This window comes from Rhinatrema bivittatum, chromosome 1 (assembly GCF_901001135.1).
Source record: "Rhinatrema bivittatum chromosome 1, aRhiBiv1.1, whole genome shotgun sequence".
In the NCBI taxonomy this organism is placed as follows: Eukaryota; Metazoa; Chordata; class Amphibia; order Gymnophiona; family Rhinatrematidae; genus Rhinatrema; species Rhinatrema bivittatum.
Genome location: NC_042615.1, coordinates 681,909,685 through 681,930,385, shown reverse-complemented (window position 1 = coordinate 681,930,385; position 20,701 = coordinate 681,909,685). Strand labels below are relative to the sequence as shown.

The window sequence follows — 20,701 nt, the reverse complement described above, 5'->3', positions numbered from 1 at the left end:
TGCCAGGCTTTTAAAATTTGGGCTTATATATTTTTCATTTCATATTTATTACTTTTTCGACACATACAAAGGCAGTTGCCTGCATCAAAGTTTACATCACAATATGCCTGCATGGGGAAGTTATTCTATATCCCAGTATGGGAGATGCCACCAAGTCCTTTTGTTGCTACAAACCTCATTCACCACCACAGCTGCTTGACTTGATGGAGTTGATTTTCCACCATATTCATACTTGACCCATAAAATCTATAAAGGTCCATATTCAAAACCTGGGCAAGCAGCAAAGATATCCAGCTAAAGTTAGCCAGATAACTCATCACAGATATTTGGTGGCTTGCTGCCAGTTAAGTGATCCACTGAATATATCTAGATAGGATAAATTTATCCAGCACAGCTAAAGTTAGCCAGATATTCAGATAATCCCTTTCCCTGCACCATTGTGCACTCTAACCTGGAAAGCCTCCAGCTTGTCTGATTAAGTTTTATCTGGTTAACTACTTAGCAGGATAAACCTGAGACAGTCAGAGTGGCGGGATTATTTAATCCTATGTTTTGTCCGGCTGACCCACACTTAGCTGGACAAACCTTTTTAATACGGACCTCATAATTTCCAGGTTTTGTCATACTTGTGCTCTTTCTCTAGTTTTCTCCAGAGTCATCAATTCCCAAGTGGGTCGGGCTGGGCTTATCTCACAATGTAAGGGATCAGCACAGCCAGCTCGTGAGTTCTGAAGGTGCTCTTGGTTACCCTGCTAACATTTTAGAGCAATCAATCATCCTAAGGCGGCATTCAGGGGGAACTCCCCGAGGTACTGGTAGTACTGCAGGCAGAAGAAACATCCCATCAAACAGTGCATGGGAAGGAAGGAAGGAGGGGACAGGGAAATTCCCCCTTCCCTCACATACCTGACCTGGCTCTGTCCCACTGCCCAGGAGCAAGTTAATGCACCGGTTTAACTTAACAGGCTACATAACATCCTGCAAACCATCAGATCCCAGGGAGTCAGTACTACTACAGGAGAAAAAAAAAAAAAAAAGACATCATGTTCATCCCTTGTTTACTGCAGTAACCCTGGCACATGTATACTTTTCCTGCACCCAGACCCTACCCACATTCTTCCTTCATCAGACATCGATCAGTGGACAGACTCTGGTCCTCCCAGACTCTCTGAAGTTGCAAATGAGTACAATAACCACAAGAACAAAGTGAAATTGAAGTACCCCAGGAAAAGGCCGCAGGTATCACAGCCTGAACAGCGGTGGATCTAACCCTCTGGCTGCCCTTGGGCATGTGGACAGCCAGTGACCCCCCCCCCTCCCCTCTTCAAATTCACAGCCAGCTGGGAGGCTTGATGACATGGCTCCATGAACACAGGCAAGATGGCTGACCCCTAAGGCAGCTGCCCATAGGTATGTGCCTACTTTGCCTATTAGTAAGTCCGCCCCTAACCAATGGGGGTCTCTAATGCATCCGAACCTCTAGGTGGTTGGTATCTCATATTTCAGATGATCAGATCCTGTGATTGCCAGTATTTCTGAGTTAAAGAAAGGTGCCTCAGGCCCAGAGCAGATTTAAAAGAGTATTTGAGCCAGCTGTTACTCTGTGAGCATTTTTAAAACTCACAAACTGGTTGTGCTAATTTTATGATGCACATTAAAAATACATACACAGTCCCAGCTGGCTCAGGTAATTTTCGATACCAATTGGATAAGTTCAACTAGCTGCTCCATGTTTACCTTGTGACTCCATCTATCTTTTTATGCGGCAGTTTGAGTCGGGGCTTAAAGCAAACTATTTTAGGAAGGAAAGACTTAGCAGCTTGGAATGGCTATCTATGTTGATGCCAACATTTGGACAAAATCATTTCCTTAAGGAAGACTGAATAGGAACTATGGAGATGTTTTGTTCTCCCATTTAAATCCACTGCAGTCAGGGAACATTATAAAAGGAGATTGCGGAAAACAGTAAAAAGAGTTTCCCACTACAGATAATGTGATAATATAGATGCATGCAAAATATCTTTAAGGGAAAGAAGTATAATTTTAGCTAAAATAATCAAAAAGGAAACTATACAATGGCTAATTTTTAGAAACATAGCTCATACACATAGTTCTTACAGGAGCTCAATATTTATTTATTTAAAATTTTTTAAGATTCGCTCTTTCGATGGCAATGAAGACAACAGTTTTCATCCCACCTTGTATATTTTTCTGCCTGTGGCATCATGGGTGATGATATGCATTTAATCCACTGCCTTCACTTTATACTTCTAAAAGGGCAACTTTCATGGAAATGTAAAGGAAATTATTACCCAACTTACTTTATTACACAAAAGGTTTGGAGCTAAATTATTCTTCAGTAAATGCCTACTGTGAATCTGAGTCCTGCTTCTGCTTCTGGATGCAGCTATCTCTTTTTGGAGGGGTGGTGTGATGCATGGGAGGAGGGAATGGCCCAGCAGTTTCTCCCTGTTCCTTTTGAGTTCCGGCCTTCATTTCCCATTTTATAATCTCCCTATCTAAAGTATGCTATCCACTGTAAGTCTGGTAGAGCAAGATGGACAGCTGCCCTGGGCACCACGGGGTGAAAAGCACCCTGGCATCACCAGCATTGTCTACTGGGCTGTGCTACATCTGCTTCCACCCCCAATCTCCGTCATGCATCCAACTGGCAGGAAGAGCGGCACTTAATAGCACATCAGCTTCCTCCACTGCGTGGGGCCGGTCTTGCAATATAAGCTGTGAGATCACATAATTTTGCAGCTCGTACCATGCCACTGGCCCTATGCAGCAGAGAAAGCAGTATAATCAAAGTAGTATAATCAACTTGCTACCTGAGCACCAAGAGGACCAGTGTGACGAGGACCAGCTGACAGTGTGTTTCATTACTTCAGCCCATCATTTAGGAGTTCTACTTCTCCCACAATAAATTATATCTGCAAATTACCGTTACTCCAGCAAATCCAGAATAATCTTGAATGTACTTCGTAATTGTATTTTGTGATTTCTTGCTCTGGAGAAATTCACACCTAGAAATCAAATGGAGAAAGCCTGAAGGTTATAACTAGGGCAAAACAAATTTACACTAAAAAGACACTGGTTATTTAAAGTGATATTTTCTTAATTCATGCTTATTCTTTTCTCAGTTGTGTGCATTCAGCAAATATATTTACATATTGTATTTAAGATACTACAGAAGAAGAGACAAGAATAAAGCTGTATGCATTGTGATCTGTGAAATGTTTTACAAACATAGCCAGCAAGTAGAAATAGTCATCACCCATGAATTAAAAATTTTACTATTAACTTATTAAACTTGAAATTATCCCTGGGGGCAGTTGTATTCAGAGCAGTACTTCAAATTACCTCATGTTTTATATGCATGCTAAGTATATTTTTGTGTGCAAATTATTGGGTTTAGTGCATTTTTTTAAACTCTCGATGTATTTATTTATTTATTTATTTAAGGTTTTTTTTATACCGGCATTCATGAAATCGTTCACATCATGTCGGTTTACAATGTCGGTTTATTTGCTAGGGATGTGCATTTTTTTGTTATTTGTTTCATTCATTTCGCAGTCCTCGTGTAAATGTCCAAGCCTGGATAATGGGAAATGCACACGCGTACAAGATATGTGCGTACTGCAAAAAGAATGAAACAAATGCACATCACTAGTATTTGCACAGTGTTAGATTATTGCATCAGGCATTACCTCCTATTCAGCACATAGTAAAGAAAGTGTGCATTCAAATTTAGTTCACATTTTCTTGCATTGACCCCATGGAATGGAAGCTGACTGAACATATCTTAAGAATGGAAGAGTAGCCTAGTGATTAGAGCAGGAGGCTGAGAACTGGGGAAGCCAGGGTTCAAATCCTGTTAACCCCTTTCCAGTCCACCCTGAATATATTTGTCAGTGAGCCTATTGCATTGTGTTTTCTCATCCTGAAAGGGGTTAATGCTCCTTGTGACCTTGGGCAAGTCAATTTACTCTCCATTGCCTTGAGTGCAAACTTATTGTATGCCCTCCAGGGACAGGGATCCTGCTATGGTCTGCCGAGGACTTCCTGTGTGTCTTTGTTGTTTCTTGTTATTCTCTTCCTATACAATTCCTTTCAATTTCTTGGATAGAAAAAATTTCCTGATAGTTTCCTCAGAGTGACCTGAAGTGAGCTCAAGTGAACCAGAAGTACCTTGGAGCAGGAACTCTGAGGGGCCTATTTACTAAACCGTGTCAATGTGCTAAAGCCTATTTTTGTGGTTATCTGCTCTAACAGAATCAGAATTAGAGAGAAGGCATAGAAAAGAAGAGAGGCAATGTGGACTGGAAAGTATGCTAGACCATCATATTGGAGTATGAATATATCCATATTTATTCTAAATACAGCATATCAGTAACACATCAACTCCTGAAAAATACTGTGCTGATGAAGATCCCATCATTGCTGCTATGTTCTCTAGTAAGAATGCAGTCCTTACCTGAAGACAATTTTTGATGTGTGTATAGAAATGAGTACATTTCTATTTTAGGTACATGTACAGCAAAGAGTTAATGAGACAACATCAGACCAACAGTCAGACATATCATTATAACCAGTTCCAGATGTGTAAGAAAAGTCATTTTATAGCACTGAGGATTGCATTTAGTTAAATTATTTGCTGTATTCTTAATTTCTATAAGACATTTCACTCACTCTGGGAACCATTTGGCATGTTCTTTCCAGGGATCATCCTCTTCCTCCCAGTGACCTAAACACCCACCACAGGAGAAGCATTGTACTGTATCCTTCACACCTGTATGGAAGATAAAGTGTGGTGAAACTCAAAACAATAAGTGGCTAAAATATGTTCCAAAACATCCTAAAAATCCAAACATCATCTTTCCTTGTGAAAAATTGTTACCAAAATGTCCCTAACTAAAGATTCTTCAGAGACACTGGATGTATGATGTCAAAGAGAGTAAGAATATATAGGGCCGGATTTTAAGATTTATGTGCAGGCGTAGATTTGTGCGCGTGCAAATCTACGCCCGATTTTATAACACGCGCGCGCAGCCGCCCCCGAAACGCCGCGCCCCACCCCCTAAACGCCACGTCATCCCGCCACGCCCCGCCACGCCCCCGACAGGAAGCCCCGGGACTTACGCGCATCCCGGGGCTCTGCGCGCGCCGACGGCCTATGCAAAATAGGCGCGCCGGTGCACGAGGGCCCTGCGCGCATAAATCCAGAAGGATTTACACGTGCAGGGGTTTTAAAATTCGCCCCTTAGAGAATAGCCACTGCCATTAGCAATGATAACATGGAATAGACTTAGTTTTTGGGTACTTGCCAGGTTCTTATGGCCTGGATTGGCCACTGTTGGAAACAGGATGCTGGGCTTGATGGACCCTTGGTCTGACCCAGTATGGCATGTTCTTATGTTCCCCATTGTTGTGGCGGTTGTATTATGGGGCGAGCGGATCAGGAACAAAAAAGTGATTTTCTGGTGCGATAACCAGGGTATAGTCGAGGTTATCAACAAGAGAGCTGCTAAAAACATGTTAGTATCAGATTTATTGCGCAAATTCATTCTCCGCTGCATGGAATTAAATGTGACTGTGTGGGCACGGCACGTGCCGGGTGATTCTAACACTTTGGCTGATTCTCTTTCTCGTTCAAAGTGGGACACATTCTGGAAACTTGCCCCAGAAGCGGATCCACATGGAGCTTCAGTGCCTGCTTTCCTTTGGCAGTTTGGTATCCAGAAGCCTGGAGATTGCTACAAATTTCACTAGCCCCTTCCATATGGTCTGCATAAGTGAAAGGGGCTGAGAAGGTGGTGTCCTTTTTCTCCAAAGGGGGGTGGCGCGGGGGACCAATTTCGGAGTGGGGCATAATGCGCTACATAGAGGCGGCAAAAGCAGAAGGGACATCAAGGGCAGCAGTGGCAAGACAACTAATGGGTTTCTCCTTCTTTATGAGAGTTCACGGTTGGGGTTTCCCAGGCGGACATTTTTTGATACATCATGTTTTGTTGAGTTGGGCAAAAGAAGGAGCCCGAGCAGTAGAGGGGACACGAGCGGTAGAGGGGAAACATCCCATTACCCATTACACTCTACTGAGACTATGGGACAGTTTAACAAACATATGTGGTTTTGAATATGAAACACGTTTGTTTCATGTAGCTTTCGTTTTTGCATTCTTTGGAGCTTTTCGGGTCAGCGAACTAGTGGCTAAGGCCACCAAAGGTTGGGAGTCTTCAGGTTTGCGCTCTCAGTTCATCACCCGGGAGGCAGATTCCATCATACTGTTTATACCTCGTTCCAAAACAGATCAGATGGGGAAAGATACATACGTAGTCCTTCGCACCATCCTCAACTGCAGGACCTGTCCTTTGGCTAACTATGGGGCTTTCGTGGAACTTCTCCCACCTGAGGGATCCAGATTTTTGGTTCACTCAGATGGCAGACCACTCACCAAATTTCAATTTGAGGCGGTGCTACGTAAGTGCTTAATGTACCTCAGATTGGACTCGTCCCATTTCGGAACACATTCCTTCCGAATAGGTACAGCTACCTCAGCCACTCAAGCCGGATTATTGGGAGGTGTGATTCAGCGGATCGGGCGTATGTGATTCAGCGGATCGGGCGTATGTAACCTTTATTTTTATTTTATTTATTTATTTAAAAATATTTCTATACCGTCTTTTCAAACTAGTTTGATCAAGGCGGTTTACAAGAGACAAATTATAAAGAAAAAATTAACCAGAAATTAAATTTAAATAAAATAAAATAAAAATTATAAAATAAAATAAATTAAAATCAAATTAACAACAGAAGTTAAAAAGAAAGATAATAGAAAGAATAAAAATACATTATATCATTATAATCCCTACTCTTATAAATAAAATAAACTAATTTTAACAAAAACAAGTAAAGTTAGAAAAGGAAATAGTAAACCTTGAGGATATAACTTATAAAGAGGATACTCGTAATAACTGTATAATCAGGCAATCAATAGATACATAAGTTTTGTAACTTATGAAACTTAGGTGTTCAGATTATCGAGATGGCCATATGCAATCTTAAATAAATAAGTTTTTACTGCCTTCTTGAATTCACTATGACTGGTAATTTGCCTTAAGAAGTTAGGAAGTGAATTCCACAGCAAAGGTCCTGCCACTGAGAAGGCTCTTTCCCTGGTCATATTTAGTCTTGCCAGTCTAACTGTGGGAACATCAAGCAAATATTGAGATGTAGATCTGAGGTGTCTCGTCGGTTTATACAACCGTAGAGATGTACAAAGCCATGTTGAATCAGGATCATGAATTAACGAGTGAATTAAAGAGAGAACTTTGTATTTTACACGATATTTAATCGGAAGCCAGTGTAGCTTATGCAAAATAGGAGAAATATGATGCCTCATCGGCAATCCTACTAATAAACGGGCCGCTGAATTCTGTATTTGTTGTAATGGTTTTATCACGGAATCTGGAAGACCCAAAAATAGACTATTACAATAGTCTAGACCAGAAAAAATGAGAGCTTGAAGCACAGTTTGAAAATCATTTTTTACCAAATTAGAAACATGGTGCGATAAGGATAGATTTGTATCTATTTGGATTCCCAAATGTTACATACGCCCGGGACATCTATAAACAATGCAATATACTAACACTTCTCTCTTTTCAGGTCCTAGAAGTCGGGGTTGCCGAATATGGATTGTGGGGCACTCCTTCATAATGTGGGCTTTCAAGCATGCCCAGGCGCATCCTTACGGGGTGCATTTGGACTTAACACAGTATAACGCGACAATCTGTTGGCTAGGACGCAGAGGCATGGGCTGGGATGAATTGCTTCCCTGCCTGCAGAGGAGCGTAGTGCGATTCGGGCTACCACAGATTCTGATTATCCACCTAGGTGGTAATGATTGGAGTTCAATGTCTGGACGCAACTTTATCGCTCTGGTACGGAAGGACTTGATATCTGCCATGGCCTTGCTTCCATCTACAATAATTTGTTAGTAAGACATTATTCCAAGGCCTGCTGAAATGAATAGAAAGATTTGGAAACGCTGCCAGGCCAAAGCAAACAGGCAAATTGGTTCCTGGCTTACATTATTTGGGGGTCGTCACATTTGTCACGAATGTCATGGGAATGCGGGAAAGGGCTATTTTGCCCAGATGGGGTGCATCTATCCTTTATAGGACAGGACTTATTCCTAAATTCATTTCAGTATGCCTTGGAAGCTTTGCTGTGGTAGGGATCTAGGCCGCATCTTTGGGGGGTCACAGGATGGGTCCATCCTGTGCCGGTGGCAGGTTGCCCAAGCCAATTGAGAGGCAATGTGTTGAGGGGCAGGACAATTGGGTGCAGTTGTCCTGCGGGAGGCTCCTTGCTGCAGGTGGCGGGAGCTGGTGGTCACAACCCCTTGCTGATGGTGGCGGGGGTCGTGGGGATAGTGCAACCCCTTGCTGATGGTGGCGGGGGTTGTGGGTATAGTGCAATGTTAGTATCTGCGCACCTTGCTGGCGGGTGGCAGGTGCGCAGGGAAGCAGATGTAAAGTCCTGGCTCGGGCCCCTAATTGTTGTACAATAAAGTTGCGGCCTGTTTGATCCCACTCTTGCCTAAGTCTCGTTCATGTTATGGATTGCATTGCTGCTTGTTATTGATTTGTGAGAGGGTGGGTGCTGGGAGAAAAGTGAGTCCTGGCTACCCATATTATACAAATTTAGCACTTCCTCCTGATCCAACTCTCTGATCACCCAGTCAAAGAAATTGATCATCTTCATCTGATAAGGCTTACCTCTGGTAGTAAACAAACAAACAAACAAACATCCTCTTATAAACCTCAGGTATAACCCATCTAGCCCCATCACTTTATCTAGCCCCTCATGCACAGTCTCCTGAAAATTGTTTGACATATACTTCACTGCTAATCCTGGTTTCTGAGAGCTCAACTTTTTATTTTCTGAAATCTAAGCAATTTCAGGAAACTGTAAGGTATCTACAAGAAGAGATGACTGTGGTGATATAGAGGTCTATAAAATCATAAGTGGTGTGGAACAAGTTACTAGACAACAGTTATTTATGCTTTCACATAGTGCTAGAATTATGGGACATGCCATGAATTAACTGGTAGCAGATTTTGAAACTAATTTAGGGCCTGATTTTCAGAGCATTTTATGCTCATAAAAACTCTGTTTTAATCACATAAGTGATGTTTTGAAAATCAACCCGGGGGCTGTGTAAGTGTACACACGAGACCCCATTTTCACATGTACTTTAACCCGCACCACAAGGAGATATTATGGGGATGGGGAGGAAGGCCAAGTTGTAGCAGGGAAAGTGTTTGCATGCATAGTTTCAATTTTCAAAAGTATACACAGGCATCGATAGAAAAAAGCTACGCCCTACTCTGAGCAGGATGTAGCTTTCTGCATGCAAGTCCAAGTACCCATGAATTTTCAAAGCTGAGTTATGCAATTAAATCCACTTTGGAAATTTGAGCTAAAGGCTGTAGGTGCAAAGTACCCACAGACTTAAGCTCCAGGTGGGAGGTTTGAAAATTACCCTCTTATGGAAGTATTTTTTTCAGTCAATGTACAATTAAGGTGTAGAATTTGTTGTGACCAAGTTAATAGCATTGAAAAAAGCTTAAACAAGTCACTGGAGCACAGAACCATTAACAACGATTAGCCAGGTGGACTTGGGAATTACCCTCGCTTTACTTTTGGCAGTGAGCAACAGGCAACGGACCTCCCTATAAGGATCGCTGGGGATATTACGTGAGATTTCGACAGAGGATAGCCAAAGGAGGAAAATTCAGAGAAAAGAATTCCAGAGTTTATCCTAGTAAATCAGATTGCTGAAACATAAGAACAAGACTACATTTAACTAGCATTTCTTTCAAATACAAAAAAAACGGCATTTACTTGTAAAGAAAAAGCCTGCAGCGGCCAGCAGTGCAGGCTGCGTCCTGGCGTAGAAGGGCCAGCTCTTAAAGCTCTCCAGCCTGGCCTCCTCAGCTTTGTACCTTCCAGGACTCACCGCTGGAGTCTCCTTTGGGCTCTGAACGCGCACGTCGTACCGTGGAACGTTCCCCGCGTCTTTCTCTCGCAGGAACTCACAGGTAGGCAGGAATTTCTGATGCCTTCTCATTGGAGTTTCACTGATACTTTGTGCGCACAACACTAGCCCACAGCAGAAGCACTGGATACTGTCCTTCACACCGGTGCTATAAAATCCTGCCCTGGCCATCTCTTGCGGGGACCATGTCGAAGAGGGATCAAATGAGAGGAAGGATTTCAGCCTCTGCGATTCGCTTCTCATCTGGTATTTATAATCCTTTTGCAGTTGCTCTCTGATTTTGACATGCTGGCCTTCTAAATCTTGGATGTATTTATGGAAATCAAGATTTAAAAATGACAGATGTTCCTGAAGGGCAATGGGGTCTAGTTCTGATATTTTATTGATATCCATATCTTCAGGTGCACGCTCTCGAGTTGCCAGTTATCTGAAACACACAGAACATTTCTCTTTTTTTTTTCATTCTGCCCTTTACATCCTATAAAATGACAAGCACAAAGCAGTATGCACCAACTGATAAGATACTAGGGTCTGATTCATAGCATGATTGTTTCGATATAGGCACAAAAAGTGAGATAACCTTTTATTAACTAGGTTACTGGCATATACATTTTTGTAATTATAGCCCCTGTGCCGCATGGTGTGACCTATAGAACTGTCAACTTCTATAGTTTAACCACCTAGGGGCGATGTAATGAGCCACACTGACATGGTGTGGCTTTTTACTCCTGTTTTTCACCCTAGTGTGTAATAAGGGGTTTTGCACTGAAAAACGCTTGCTAAAGCAGGAGTTAAAACCCACCAAAGTATAAGCACAAATTCATGCTAATCCCATGTAAATGAAGGTATTAGTTATTACCAGACAATGCAGAGAGGCGTGTAAGCGGGGAAACTGCTTAGTGCACCTTTTTCTACTGCAGGAAATTTACCACCTGGATCAGGACCAGTGTTTCCTTTAAGCTGTGTATGTGTGCCCCTGCGCACAACGTTTCCTGCAAGTACACAAAGTTTTTCTCCCCAGCGTAGAAGTCCAGTGGGGCCACGGTGGAGCTCATTCCACCACAGCCCAAAGTGAAAGACAACAGACCTGGCTGCTGGCCATCGCCGGAGCCCAGGCCTGTGGCGCCGAAGGGAAAAAAAAAAAGAGACCTTGCTGCAAGCCGCCACCAGAGTCCAGGTCAGTGGGGTCAAAGTGAAAAAAAGAGAGACCGGGCTAGAGGCCACCGCAAGAGCCCAGGTCAGCAGGGCCAAAGAATGAGCACAAGCACAATTGTGTGAGAGAGATTGGGAGCCTGCTTGTGTGTGTGCTTGCCTGTGTGACAGAGGGACTGGAGCCTGCTTGCGTCTGTGTGCCTGCCCGTGTGACAGAGGGACTGGGAGCCTGCTTGCGTGTGTGTGCCTGCTCGTGTGACAGAGGGACTGGGAGCCTGCTTGCGTCTGTGTGCCTGCCCGTGTGACAGAGGGACTGGGAGCCTGCTTGCGTGCGTGTGCCTGCCCGTGTGACAGAGGGACTGGGAGCCTGCTTGCGTCTGTGTGCCTGCCCGTGTGACAGAGGGACTGGGAGCCTGCTTGCGTGCGTGTGCCTGCCCGTGTGACAGAGGGACTGGAAACCTGCTTGCGTGCGTGTGCCTTCCCGTGTGACAGAGGGACTGGGAGCCTGCTTGCGTGCGTGTGCCTGCCCGTGTGACAGAGGGACTGGGAGCCTGCTTGCGTGTGTGCCTGCCCGTGTGACAGAGGGACTGGGAGCCTGCTTGCGTCTGTGTGCCTGCCCGTGTGACAGAGGGACTGGGAGCCTGCTTGCGTGCGTGTGCCTGCCCCTGTGACAGAGGGACTGGGAGCCTGCTTGCGTGCGTGTGCCTGCCCCTGTGACAGAGGGACTGGGAGCCTGCTTGCGTGCGTGTGCCTGCCCGTGTGACAGAGGGACGGGGAGCCTGCTTGTGTGTGTGCCTGCCCGTGTGATAGAGGGACTGAGAGCCTGCTTGTGTGTGTGCCTGCCCATGTGACAGAGGGACTGGGAGCCTGCTTGCGTGCGTGTGCCTGCCCGTGTGACAGAGGGACTGGGAGCCTGCTTGCGTGCGTGTGCCTGCCCGTGTGACAGAGTGACTGGGAGCCTGCTTGCGTGTGTGCCTGCCCGAGTGAGAGATTTTGGGAGCCTGCTTGCGTGTGTGTGCCTGCCTGAGTGACAGAGATTTTGGGAGCCTGCTTGCGTGTGTGCCTGCCCGTGTGACAGAGGGACTGGGAGCCTGCTTGCGTGTGTGCCTGCCCGTGTAACAGAGTGACTGGGAGCCTGCTTGCGTGTGTGCCTGCCCGTGTGACAGAGGGACTGGGAGCCTGCTTGTATGTGTGTGCCTGCCCGTGTGACAGAGTGACTGGGAGCCTGCTTGCGTGTGTGCCTGCCCGTGTGACAGAGATTTTGGGAGCCTGCTTGCACGTGTGCTCCTGGCCGTTTGACAGAGAGATTGGGAGCCTGCTTGTGTGCACAGGCAACTGCTCTGTGGGCGATTGAGCACCCCCAATATTTTGTTCATGCACTCCTGTTGACTGGGAGCTGAAAGCTCCATGCTGCAGAGCTACCAGGGGAAAAAGGGAGGAAAGGTTTCTGTCTCCTTGCCACTGCTCCAGCTCCCCCCTGAAGTCTATTGGTAATGGCTAGCTGTGGAATGTTTGCTCAGTGAGCTTCAGGGAAAGGCAGACACTGACATTTGTCTCCCAACAACTGTTCCGGCCCTCCCCACAGCCTACTGACTGGTTATGGGACTTCTGATCAATGGGAGACCAGAGAGTAGCAGCAGCCTAAGCTTCCTGAGGTGCAGTGGAGATGGGGGAGAGCTGCTGATAGAGGGGCTACAAAGGGAAAGATAGACAAATAAACTATGAGGAGGGTGAGAGTGGGGGCTGAGGGAACTGCTGACAGACGGTTGTAAGAGGCCATTCTGGCTGGGAAAGGAACTGAAAGAGGTCATTCTGGCTGGAACAGGAGGAGATGAGGAACTGGGAGGGTGTGAACATCCGCAGGACTGGTCTCTCCCTGTACTTCTCACCCTAAACCTACCATGCCAGTGCAGAGTTTAAGCAGTGGGCCTTCCCAATGAAATGAAACACTTTTTTTTGTACAAACTAAAAAAAACAACAACAAAAAAAACCCTGTGTTTCTATGTTTGTTTGTTTTTTTCCCAAAACAAACTGCAGTCCTTCTCGGCACTAGGACTTGCAATGTACAGTCTTCGTGTTTCCCAAAAGAAATGAAACAGGTTTTTTTTTTCCCAAACTGATTGCAGCCTTTCCCAGCGCAAGAGCTTGCAATGCAGTTTTAATGTTTTCCTCAACGGAAATGAAAGGATTTTTTTTTTCTCAACTCTTCTGCAGTCCCTCTTAGCACAACAAACGGTCACAGTCCAAAGTTTTTCTTCCCAACCTCGCTCTTAGAAAGAGTTAAGGGGTTTTCGTCACCTCCCAACTTGTGAAAGAGCCTGTCTTGAAGGACTGTTTCCTGCTCCTTACTCGTTTTATGGTCAGCTTTGCTACAGCCGCCCACAAAAACAACTTCCCCTGCTTGTAAGTTGTGCTGTACCTGAGTGTTGGTCTCTTCTTACTCTTCCTTGCATGATGCCCTTAAATTAATCAGGTTCCATGACCTCCTCAGGAACGTTTCCTTCTAGAATATGATCTGTGTCATCCTGCTGGAATGAATCCCATCTCTTCCCCTTCACTTTAGACTGCCTCCTGTCCTAGGTCAGGTGATTCGTGCACTCTCTTCCTTTCCTCCTGTTGGGACTTACCTCTTCCTTGCCATAGGATCTTCCAACCTGTCTCTCTGTCTGAGGTGGACTTGTCCACTTGCCTGGTCCTTCCCCACCTGGGGCTAGTTACTCTGTTCTTGTGGAGAGTCCTTTTCAAGCTACAGATTTTCTGCCTTGTCCAGGGGCTGACGATCCTTTCCCTTTTCTTTGTTATTTTCTGGGACAAAGGGAAACTCCTTCACAGAGGGGGACTGGGAGAAGAGAAGCTACAGGCTGTGATGCCAGAGAGGGATGAGATAGGGGCCATGGGCTGTGAGAAGGGGCAAGTAGCCTAAAGAAGTGAAAAGGGGATACAAGCTGGGAGAGAGGACATGAGCTGAGATAAGAAGAGCAGCAAGGGTGAGGGGTTAGGTGAAGGACACTGAAAAGGAAGAGAGGTGAAGAGAACTTTGTGGATGGGAGGAGGGACAGATAAAGGAGGTAAACCAAGAGAAGGGTTGTGAGAAGAGAGGCGATCATGGTGGAGTGAAGAGGCAAGAAGATGTGAGGATAGAGATGGTAGTAGCAGGAGAGGTGAAACTAGGAGGAGGTGAGAGAAGATAATGAGTTCAGCATCCCCAGTTATTTTCAGAAGTTGGCTCCGGTGCTTGTGTGTGTGCCTGTGAGAATGCGTCTTTGTGTGCATATGCAGGGCTAGTGCAAGGGGATTGGGCACCCTAGACACCTTCAGCCTTGCGCCGCCCCGCCCCGGTGGCAGCCCCGACTCCAAGGGCAGGGACCACATGCCGCCACTCCCCCAAAAAAACTCATGAAACACCTGGTCCAGCGGGGAGCCCAGGAGCGATCTGCTGCTCCCGGGTCGTCGGCTGCCACTAATCAAAAAGGCTCCAGTGGTCTTCAGCCCCTACCATGTGATAGGGGCTACTGGTGCCATTGGTTGGGCCCTGTCACATGGTAGGGGCTAAAGGCCACCGGCACCATTTTGGTTAGTGGCAGCCAAGGCCCTGGGAGCGGCAGATCGCTCCTGGCCCTCCGCTGGACCACCGGGGGGCGTCGGGAGGGTGGCACGATGGGGAAGCAGGGGATGGGCAGAATTTTGAAGGGGCACTTTTTACCCTTTCAAAATTCTGCTGCCTGAAGTGGCCATGAGTGGCGGCGTCGCCCCCTAAATCTCAGCGCCCTAGGCACAGGCCTAGCTCGCCTAGTGGTTCCTCCAGCCCTGTGCATATGTGTATGCCTGTGAGAGCCTATGTGTCACATATAGATTCTCGCAGACACACACACACACATGGCTCATCTGCATACTGCTCCCAGCAGCCCCCGGAAGAGGAGTCCAGAGGTCACCGCAAGCGCTCCAGGGATTGACTTCCACAGCCTCAGCTTCCAGAGGCCCCACATCCTTTGCAGTAGAAGAGGACCGGAATCTCAAACACTTCAATTCTTTGAGTGAAGATCAATTTAATGGTGGTTAAATAGGATTGGTAAGTATAGCTTTGGGAAATCTTTGGAATTATAAAAGTTTGGAGAAAGGTGAAATAGTGGGATATATTCTTTAGAGTTTGTGTGTCTGAGGTAATAAGCAAGCCAAAGATAGTTAATTCTAGTGTCTGTCTTTCCCATCCACTCAACCCTTGATTTTTAGGCAAGAGACACTTTCTCATTAAAAATCAATCAGGCTCTTATCTAAATCATACTATTGTACCAGCCCTTATTGAAAATTTAATCATCCCCTTGTAGGACACTAGCTGATTAATTAGTAAATTCACCTGTAAATTTAAAGTACTCTAATTCCAACTCCCTTAGTATCCTAAACTTAACTAGGAACTCAATAAAATTAAGAGAAGGCAGCAGTCCAGCAGCAAGAAAGGGGATTTCCAGTCTTTTGCATTGAGTGTCACATGTATGATTTTATTTACCCGCCGGTGAGAGATTGAATGTGTGCATTTGGTGCAAAGAGCTCCTGGCTCTCAGGGAATGAGTCTGATCTCTGGAGGCTAGAGTAGCAGACTTAGAAGAGTTGAGGCAGACAGAGAGGTACATTGATGAGACTTTCAGGGACCTAGTAGCCAAGTCCCAAATCCAGTCTGGCAGCCCCAGTGCTGCCTTGGATGACAAAGGTCTCCCAGTAGGAGAACATCACCCTGGTGTAGCAGGAAGTGATCCTGTAGCACATCACCTGCTCTCCAGGTGATGTATTGTCCTCTCACACTGAGGTCAAGTCTCCCAGGGCTAAGGTCCAGGAGGGAAGGCTTAGGCCGGCCATCATAGTTGGTGATTCAATTATTAGAAATATATATAGCAGGGTGGCTGGTGGACATGAGGACCACCTGGTAACTTGCTTGCCTGGTGTGATGGTGGCAGACCTCATGTGTCACCTAGATAGGATTATAGACAGTGCTGGGGAGGAGCCGGCTGTCGTGAAAAATGTGGGAGAGAGGTTCTGGAAGCCAAATTTAGGATTTTTAGGTAGAAAGCTGAAATCCAGAACCTCCAAGGTCGCATTCTCTGAAATGCTTCCTGTTCCATGTGCAGGTCCCCAGAGGCAGGCAGAGCTCCAGATTTTCAATGCGTGGATGAAATGATAGTGCAGGGAAGAGGAATTCAGTTTTGTAAGGAACTGGGGAAACTTTTGGGGAAGGGGGAGGCTTTTTCGAAAGGATGGGCTCCACCTAAACCAGAGTGGAACCAAGCTGCTGGCACTAACTTTTGAAAAGGATAGAGCAGCTTTTAAACTAGAACAAGGGGGAAAGCCGACAGTCACTCAGCAGTGCATGGTTTGGAGGAATGTATCCTTGCAGGATACTAATGAAACAGGAGAGTTAGGGCATCCCAACCAAGAGGGTCCAATAAACGCAAATGTAGTCCATATGCCTTTATGTAAAAAAATCACCTGAGCTAAAGATTTCCAAATTATCCCTAACAACTGAAAAGCAGGTTGTAAATAAAAACAAAAACCACACTTTGAAATCTCTGTACGCCAGTGCTAGTAGTCTAAGAAGTAAGATGGGAGAGTTAGAGTGTATAGCAGTAAATGATGAAATTGACATAATTGGCATCACAGAGAACTGGTGGAAGGAGGATAACCAATGGGACAGTGCTATATCAGAGTACAAATTATATCACAATGATAGGGAGGATCAACTTGGTGGGGGTGTGGCACTTTATGTCCGGGAGTGTATAGAGTCCAACAGGATAAAGATCATAGAAACTAAATGCTCAGTAGAATCTGTATGGGTAGAAATCCCATGAGTGTTGGGTAAGAGTATAGCGATAGGAGTATTCTAATGACTACCCGGATAAAATGGTCAGACAGTATAAGGAGTAAAAACATACGTTTTTTGAATTTTCCTTACACAAGGTTGATATCAGCACAAGAACTCTTCAAGAAATATGTAAAAGAAATTTTGGGAATATTAGGTGATCTAACGATTTCTAAGATGTATTATATTTCTAATATGAGGAGAATAGAGGGAACATCAGAAGGTGGTATAGACCAACTTGCTGCACAAAGCCCAAATTTGACATCATTTCTTGAAGCGTCGCAGGACGATATCCAAACAAGAGCCACATTGATTGTGGCATTTGGTTTGGAGCAGGAGAAAAATCTGGTAATGCAGAAATACTTTAAAAATAGAAGCTTTAAATTTTGTGGCCAAATAGTTCAGGCCTTTCCGGATGTCTCAAGGGCTACCCAGTCAAGAAGAAAACAATTTCTTGAAATGAGACAGAGGGTGGTTTCAATTGGAGCCACCTTCTTTCTCAAATTCCCATGCAAATGTATTATTATATATCAAAAAAATAAGTTTATCTTCTTTGACCCTGCACATTTAGAAGTTTTTCTTACGGATAAGAGTGGAGGAGGGGTACCTAACAGTTTATTGGGTAATATAACTGGTATAGAATAGATAGGCTCTTATATTCAAGGAGTGAATTTTCCTTTATATATTTTCTATATATGATGACTTCCCATATTGTGGACTTAAAAATTGGCAAAAAACATAATTGTGTATTTTCTTTCATAATTGCTTTCAAAAGTCCAGTATGTTGTTTTTTCCAAAATGTTACCTTTCTTTTTCTTTGTAATTGTATTAAGAAACTGAATAAAGTATAAATTTAAAAAAAAAAAAAAATGGTCAGACAGATGATGAAATGCTAAGAGAAATCAGGGAAGCTAACCAATTTGGCAGTGCAATAATAATGGGAGATTTCATTTACCGCAAACAAACACGTTGTATTAAACGTTTTTTTTAACTTTCAGTGTGTCAACTTTTTGTATATATTTTTGTTATCATTTATTTTTTATTTTGTATATAAGACCATCATAACACCCGCGGTTTGCAAGTATTTAAGCCTGTATTTTCAGCCGCTTTTGGTCATTTTTAATCATCGGTCTGTGAACCTAAATGTCCTTTTTATTTTTTATCAACTGAAATACTCTCTTAATTTTTCTTATTTTCTTAAAAGATGTGGAACAGTACGTCCCTTTTGCTGGCGCTACCGCGCTGCCGCACAAGTCCAATACTTTTTGTTGGAGCTGCCGCACAAGTCCAGTCCGACATACGTTTCGCAGGGCTGCTGCTTCAGGGACTGTAGTGGACGGTGTACTTCGGGCAATGTTTATCCAAAGAAGTATATTTTGTTAAATCCACATACATTTTCCAAGCATTGGTCCTTGTTACTTTATTTCTACGAAATTAAATTCAACGAGTTTTACCACACATAATTTAAAATTAATACTGCACATCCCTAGGGTTTCTTACTTGTGTGATGATTGCAACTCACCAAGTTTTATCGCCATTTCCTCTTTTCGGCGTCTGAACAGAGAGACCGCGAGACCAGAGCTGTTTATATGTGAATTCACATACTTCACCTGTGTATCAAGGTGGCCTGATGGAATGACATTCACATGAAGTGAAGCCACTCAATCTCCTTATTGAGCCCGTGTGGGGCCATTGATTGAAGTTGAAATATCCACCTTTGTTCACTTTGATGGAGGCGTTTGATTCTATCTCCTCTTCTCCAATGTGCTGGGATAATTTCCAAAATGGTCCACAGAATGTCAGAGTAAACATGATTAGTTGCCCTAAAATGGGATACTAGTGGCTCATCCATTCTACCTGTTTTAAGACAGCATTTGTGTTCTGTTAACCTAATGCGCACTGGGCGCTTAGTCATTCCAACATATGTTAATGGGCATGGACAAAATATTGCTTACACCACATATGAGGTGTTACAAGTGGAATGAGGTAAAGCCACCGTCTGACCAGATTTCAACTGAATGGTGGTCTGTAACGATTTCAAAGGGCAATATGAGCAATTGCCACCACATATTGTATCCTCTATTATTGCTGGTGGGTTATTTATGCTGGAGTGGACCACACGATCCTTAATGTTTCTGCCTCTGGAGTAGGCTATGCGAATAGGGTCTTGAAATGATGGATGAATTTCCTACAGAATCGCCCAGTGTTTTCTGATAGCTCTGCTGATGATTGGAGACGCCAGTGTATACCTTAGAACCAACATCTGAGGGTTTGAATCATCAGAATTGTTTTGCAAAAATAGGTAATCTCTATTTGAATAGAGAGCCCTACGATATGCTTTTTTAACACATTGTGCTGGATATCCTCGTTGTAGGAACCTGTCGGCCATGTGTCAGGCTTGGTTTTTAAACTCCATGCGGTCTGTGCAGACATCTTAGACGCATGAATTGCCCCACTGGTAGATTTAATTTGAAAGTGCTCGGGTGGAAGCTGTCAAAGCACAGTTGATTATTGCGGTCATTGGGTTTGCGATATAGTGTTGTTGTAATGGAGTCAAAATGTCTGGTGATGAGTATATCCAGATACGCCACTTGCTTTTGGTGAAAATTCATGGTGAATTTTAAGCATGTATTTAAGCTATTAAGCCAAGCATGGAATTCCAAAAGTGATGATTGTGATCCTTCCCACATGACAAATACATCGTCAATGTATCTCTTCCAATGTTTTAGGTGTGGAGTCCACTGACACCCCTGGATATATTGCTTCTCGAAAGCATGGCAGTCCCTCGAGTCTGCAGAAAAATTTTGTTTTGAAACATAAAGTGATTCTTGCTCAGAGCTAGATGTAAAAGTTCAATGATAAAGGATGTGGGTATTCGTTGTGGTTGTGGACGTCTTTTTAATACTGTAGCAATCACTGTTAACGCTTCTTCCTGTGGGATGACAGTATAAAGAGACTCGATGTCCATAGTGACTAACAGGCTGTCTTGAGTGAGGGTGACAGTGGATAAAAACTGAAGCATATTAGATGTATCCTTAATATAGGATTGTGCTTGAGAAACAAAAGGCTGGAGGATCTTGTCAAGAAAAATTGATATCGGCTCGAGCACTGATTCCTTGGCCGAGACTATGGGTCTCCCTGGAGGATTCTTCACATTCTTGTGGATTTTAGGCACAATATATAACACTGGTATTCTGGGATTTTGATTAATAAGGAAATTACGGTATCCTAGTTCGTGTCCACGTTCCACAATTTGTTTAACCTCAACTAAGATACTATCTGTGGGATCTTCGCTAAGTTCCTGGTAAAATGTGTTGGAGAGTTGATGTTGTACTTCTTGCAGATATGATGTAGTATTCATAATCACCACGGCTCCTCCTTGTCCGCTGGTTTGATGACAATGTCTTGTCGGGCTTGCAAGTGGTATAATGCTTGTGATTCTTCACGGGTCAAGTTAAAAAAAGAATGGAATGTCATCTTCTCGATTTTTTCTACCTCATGTTAAACGAGCGCTTGAAATGTATTGATTGCTGCATCCCCAGGAGGTGGGGGACTCCATTTGGATTTGGGCTTCACAATAGATGTAATGGCTGATGATGAAACTTCAAAGGAGGTGCGGGATAAGAAAATCT

At 44.3% G+C, this 20,701-nt stretch overlaps 1 protein-coding gene across 2 annotated transcripts in view; it reads right to left on the bottom strand.

Annotated features, from left to right (window-relative positions):
- The window catches only part of LOC115074737 (baculoviral IAP repeat-containing protein 1-like), a 104,162-nt gene extending 93,678 nt beyond the window's left edge, over positions 1 to 10,484 (bottom strand). For both annotated transcript variants that reach the window (XM_029574503.1, XM_029574510.1), the window contains exons 1-3: positions 9,916 to 10,484; positions 4,696 to 4,795; positions 2,948 to 3,029 (exon numbers count right to left, since the gene is read on the bottom strand). In XM_029574503.1, coding sequence (XP_029430363.1) covers positions 2,948 to 3,029; positions 4,696 to 4,795; positions 9,916 to 10,462 — 729 coding nt within the window. In that variant the 5' untranslated portion in view covers positions 10,463 to 10,484. The remainder of the gene's footprint in view (positions 1 to 2,947; positions 3,030 to 4,695; positions 4,796 to 9,915) is intronic.
- Between the last annotated feature and the right edge of the window lie 10,217 nt (positions 10,485 to 20,701).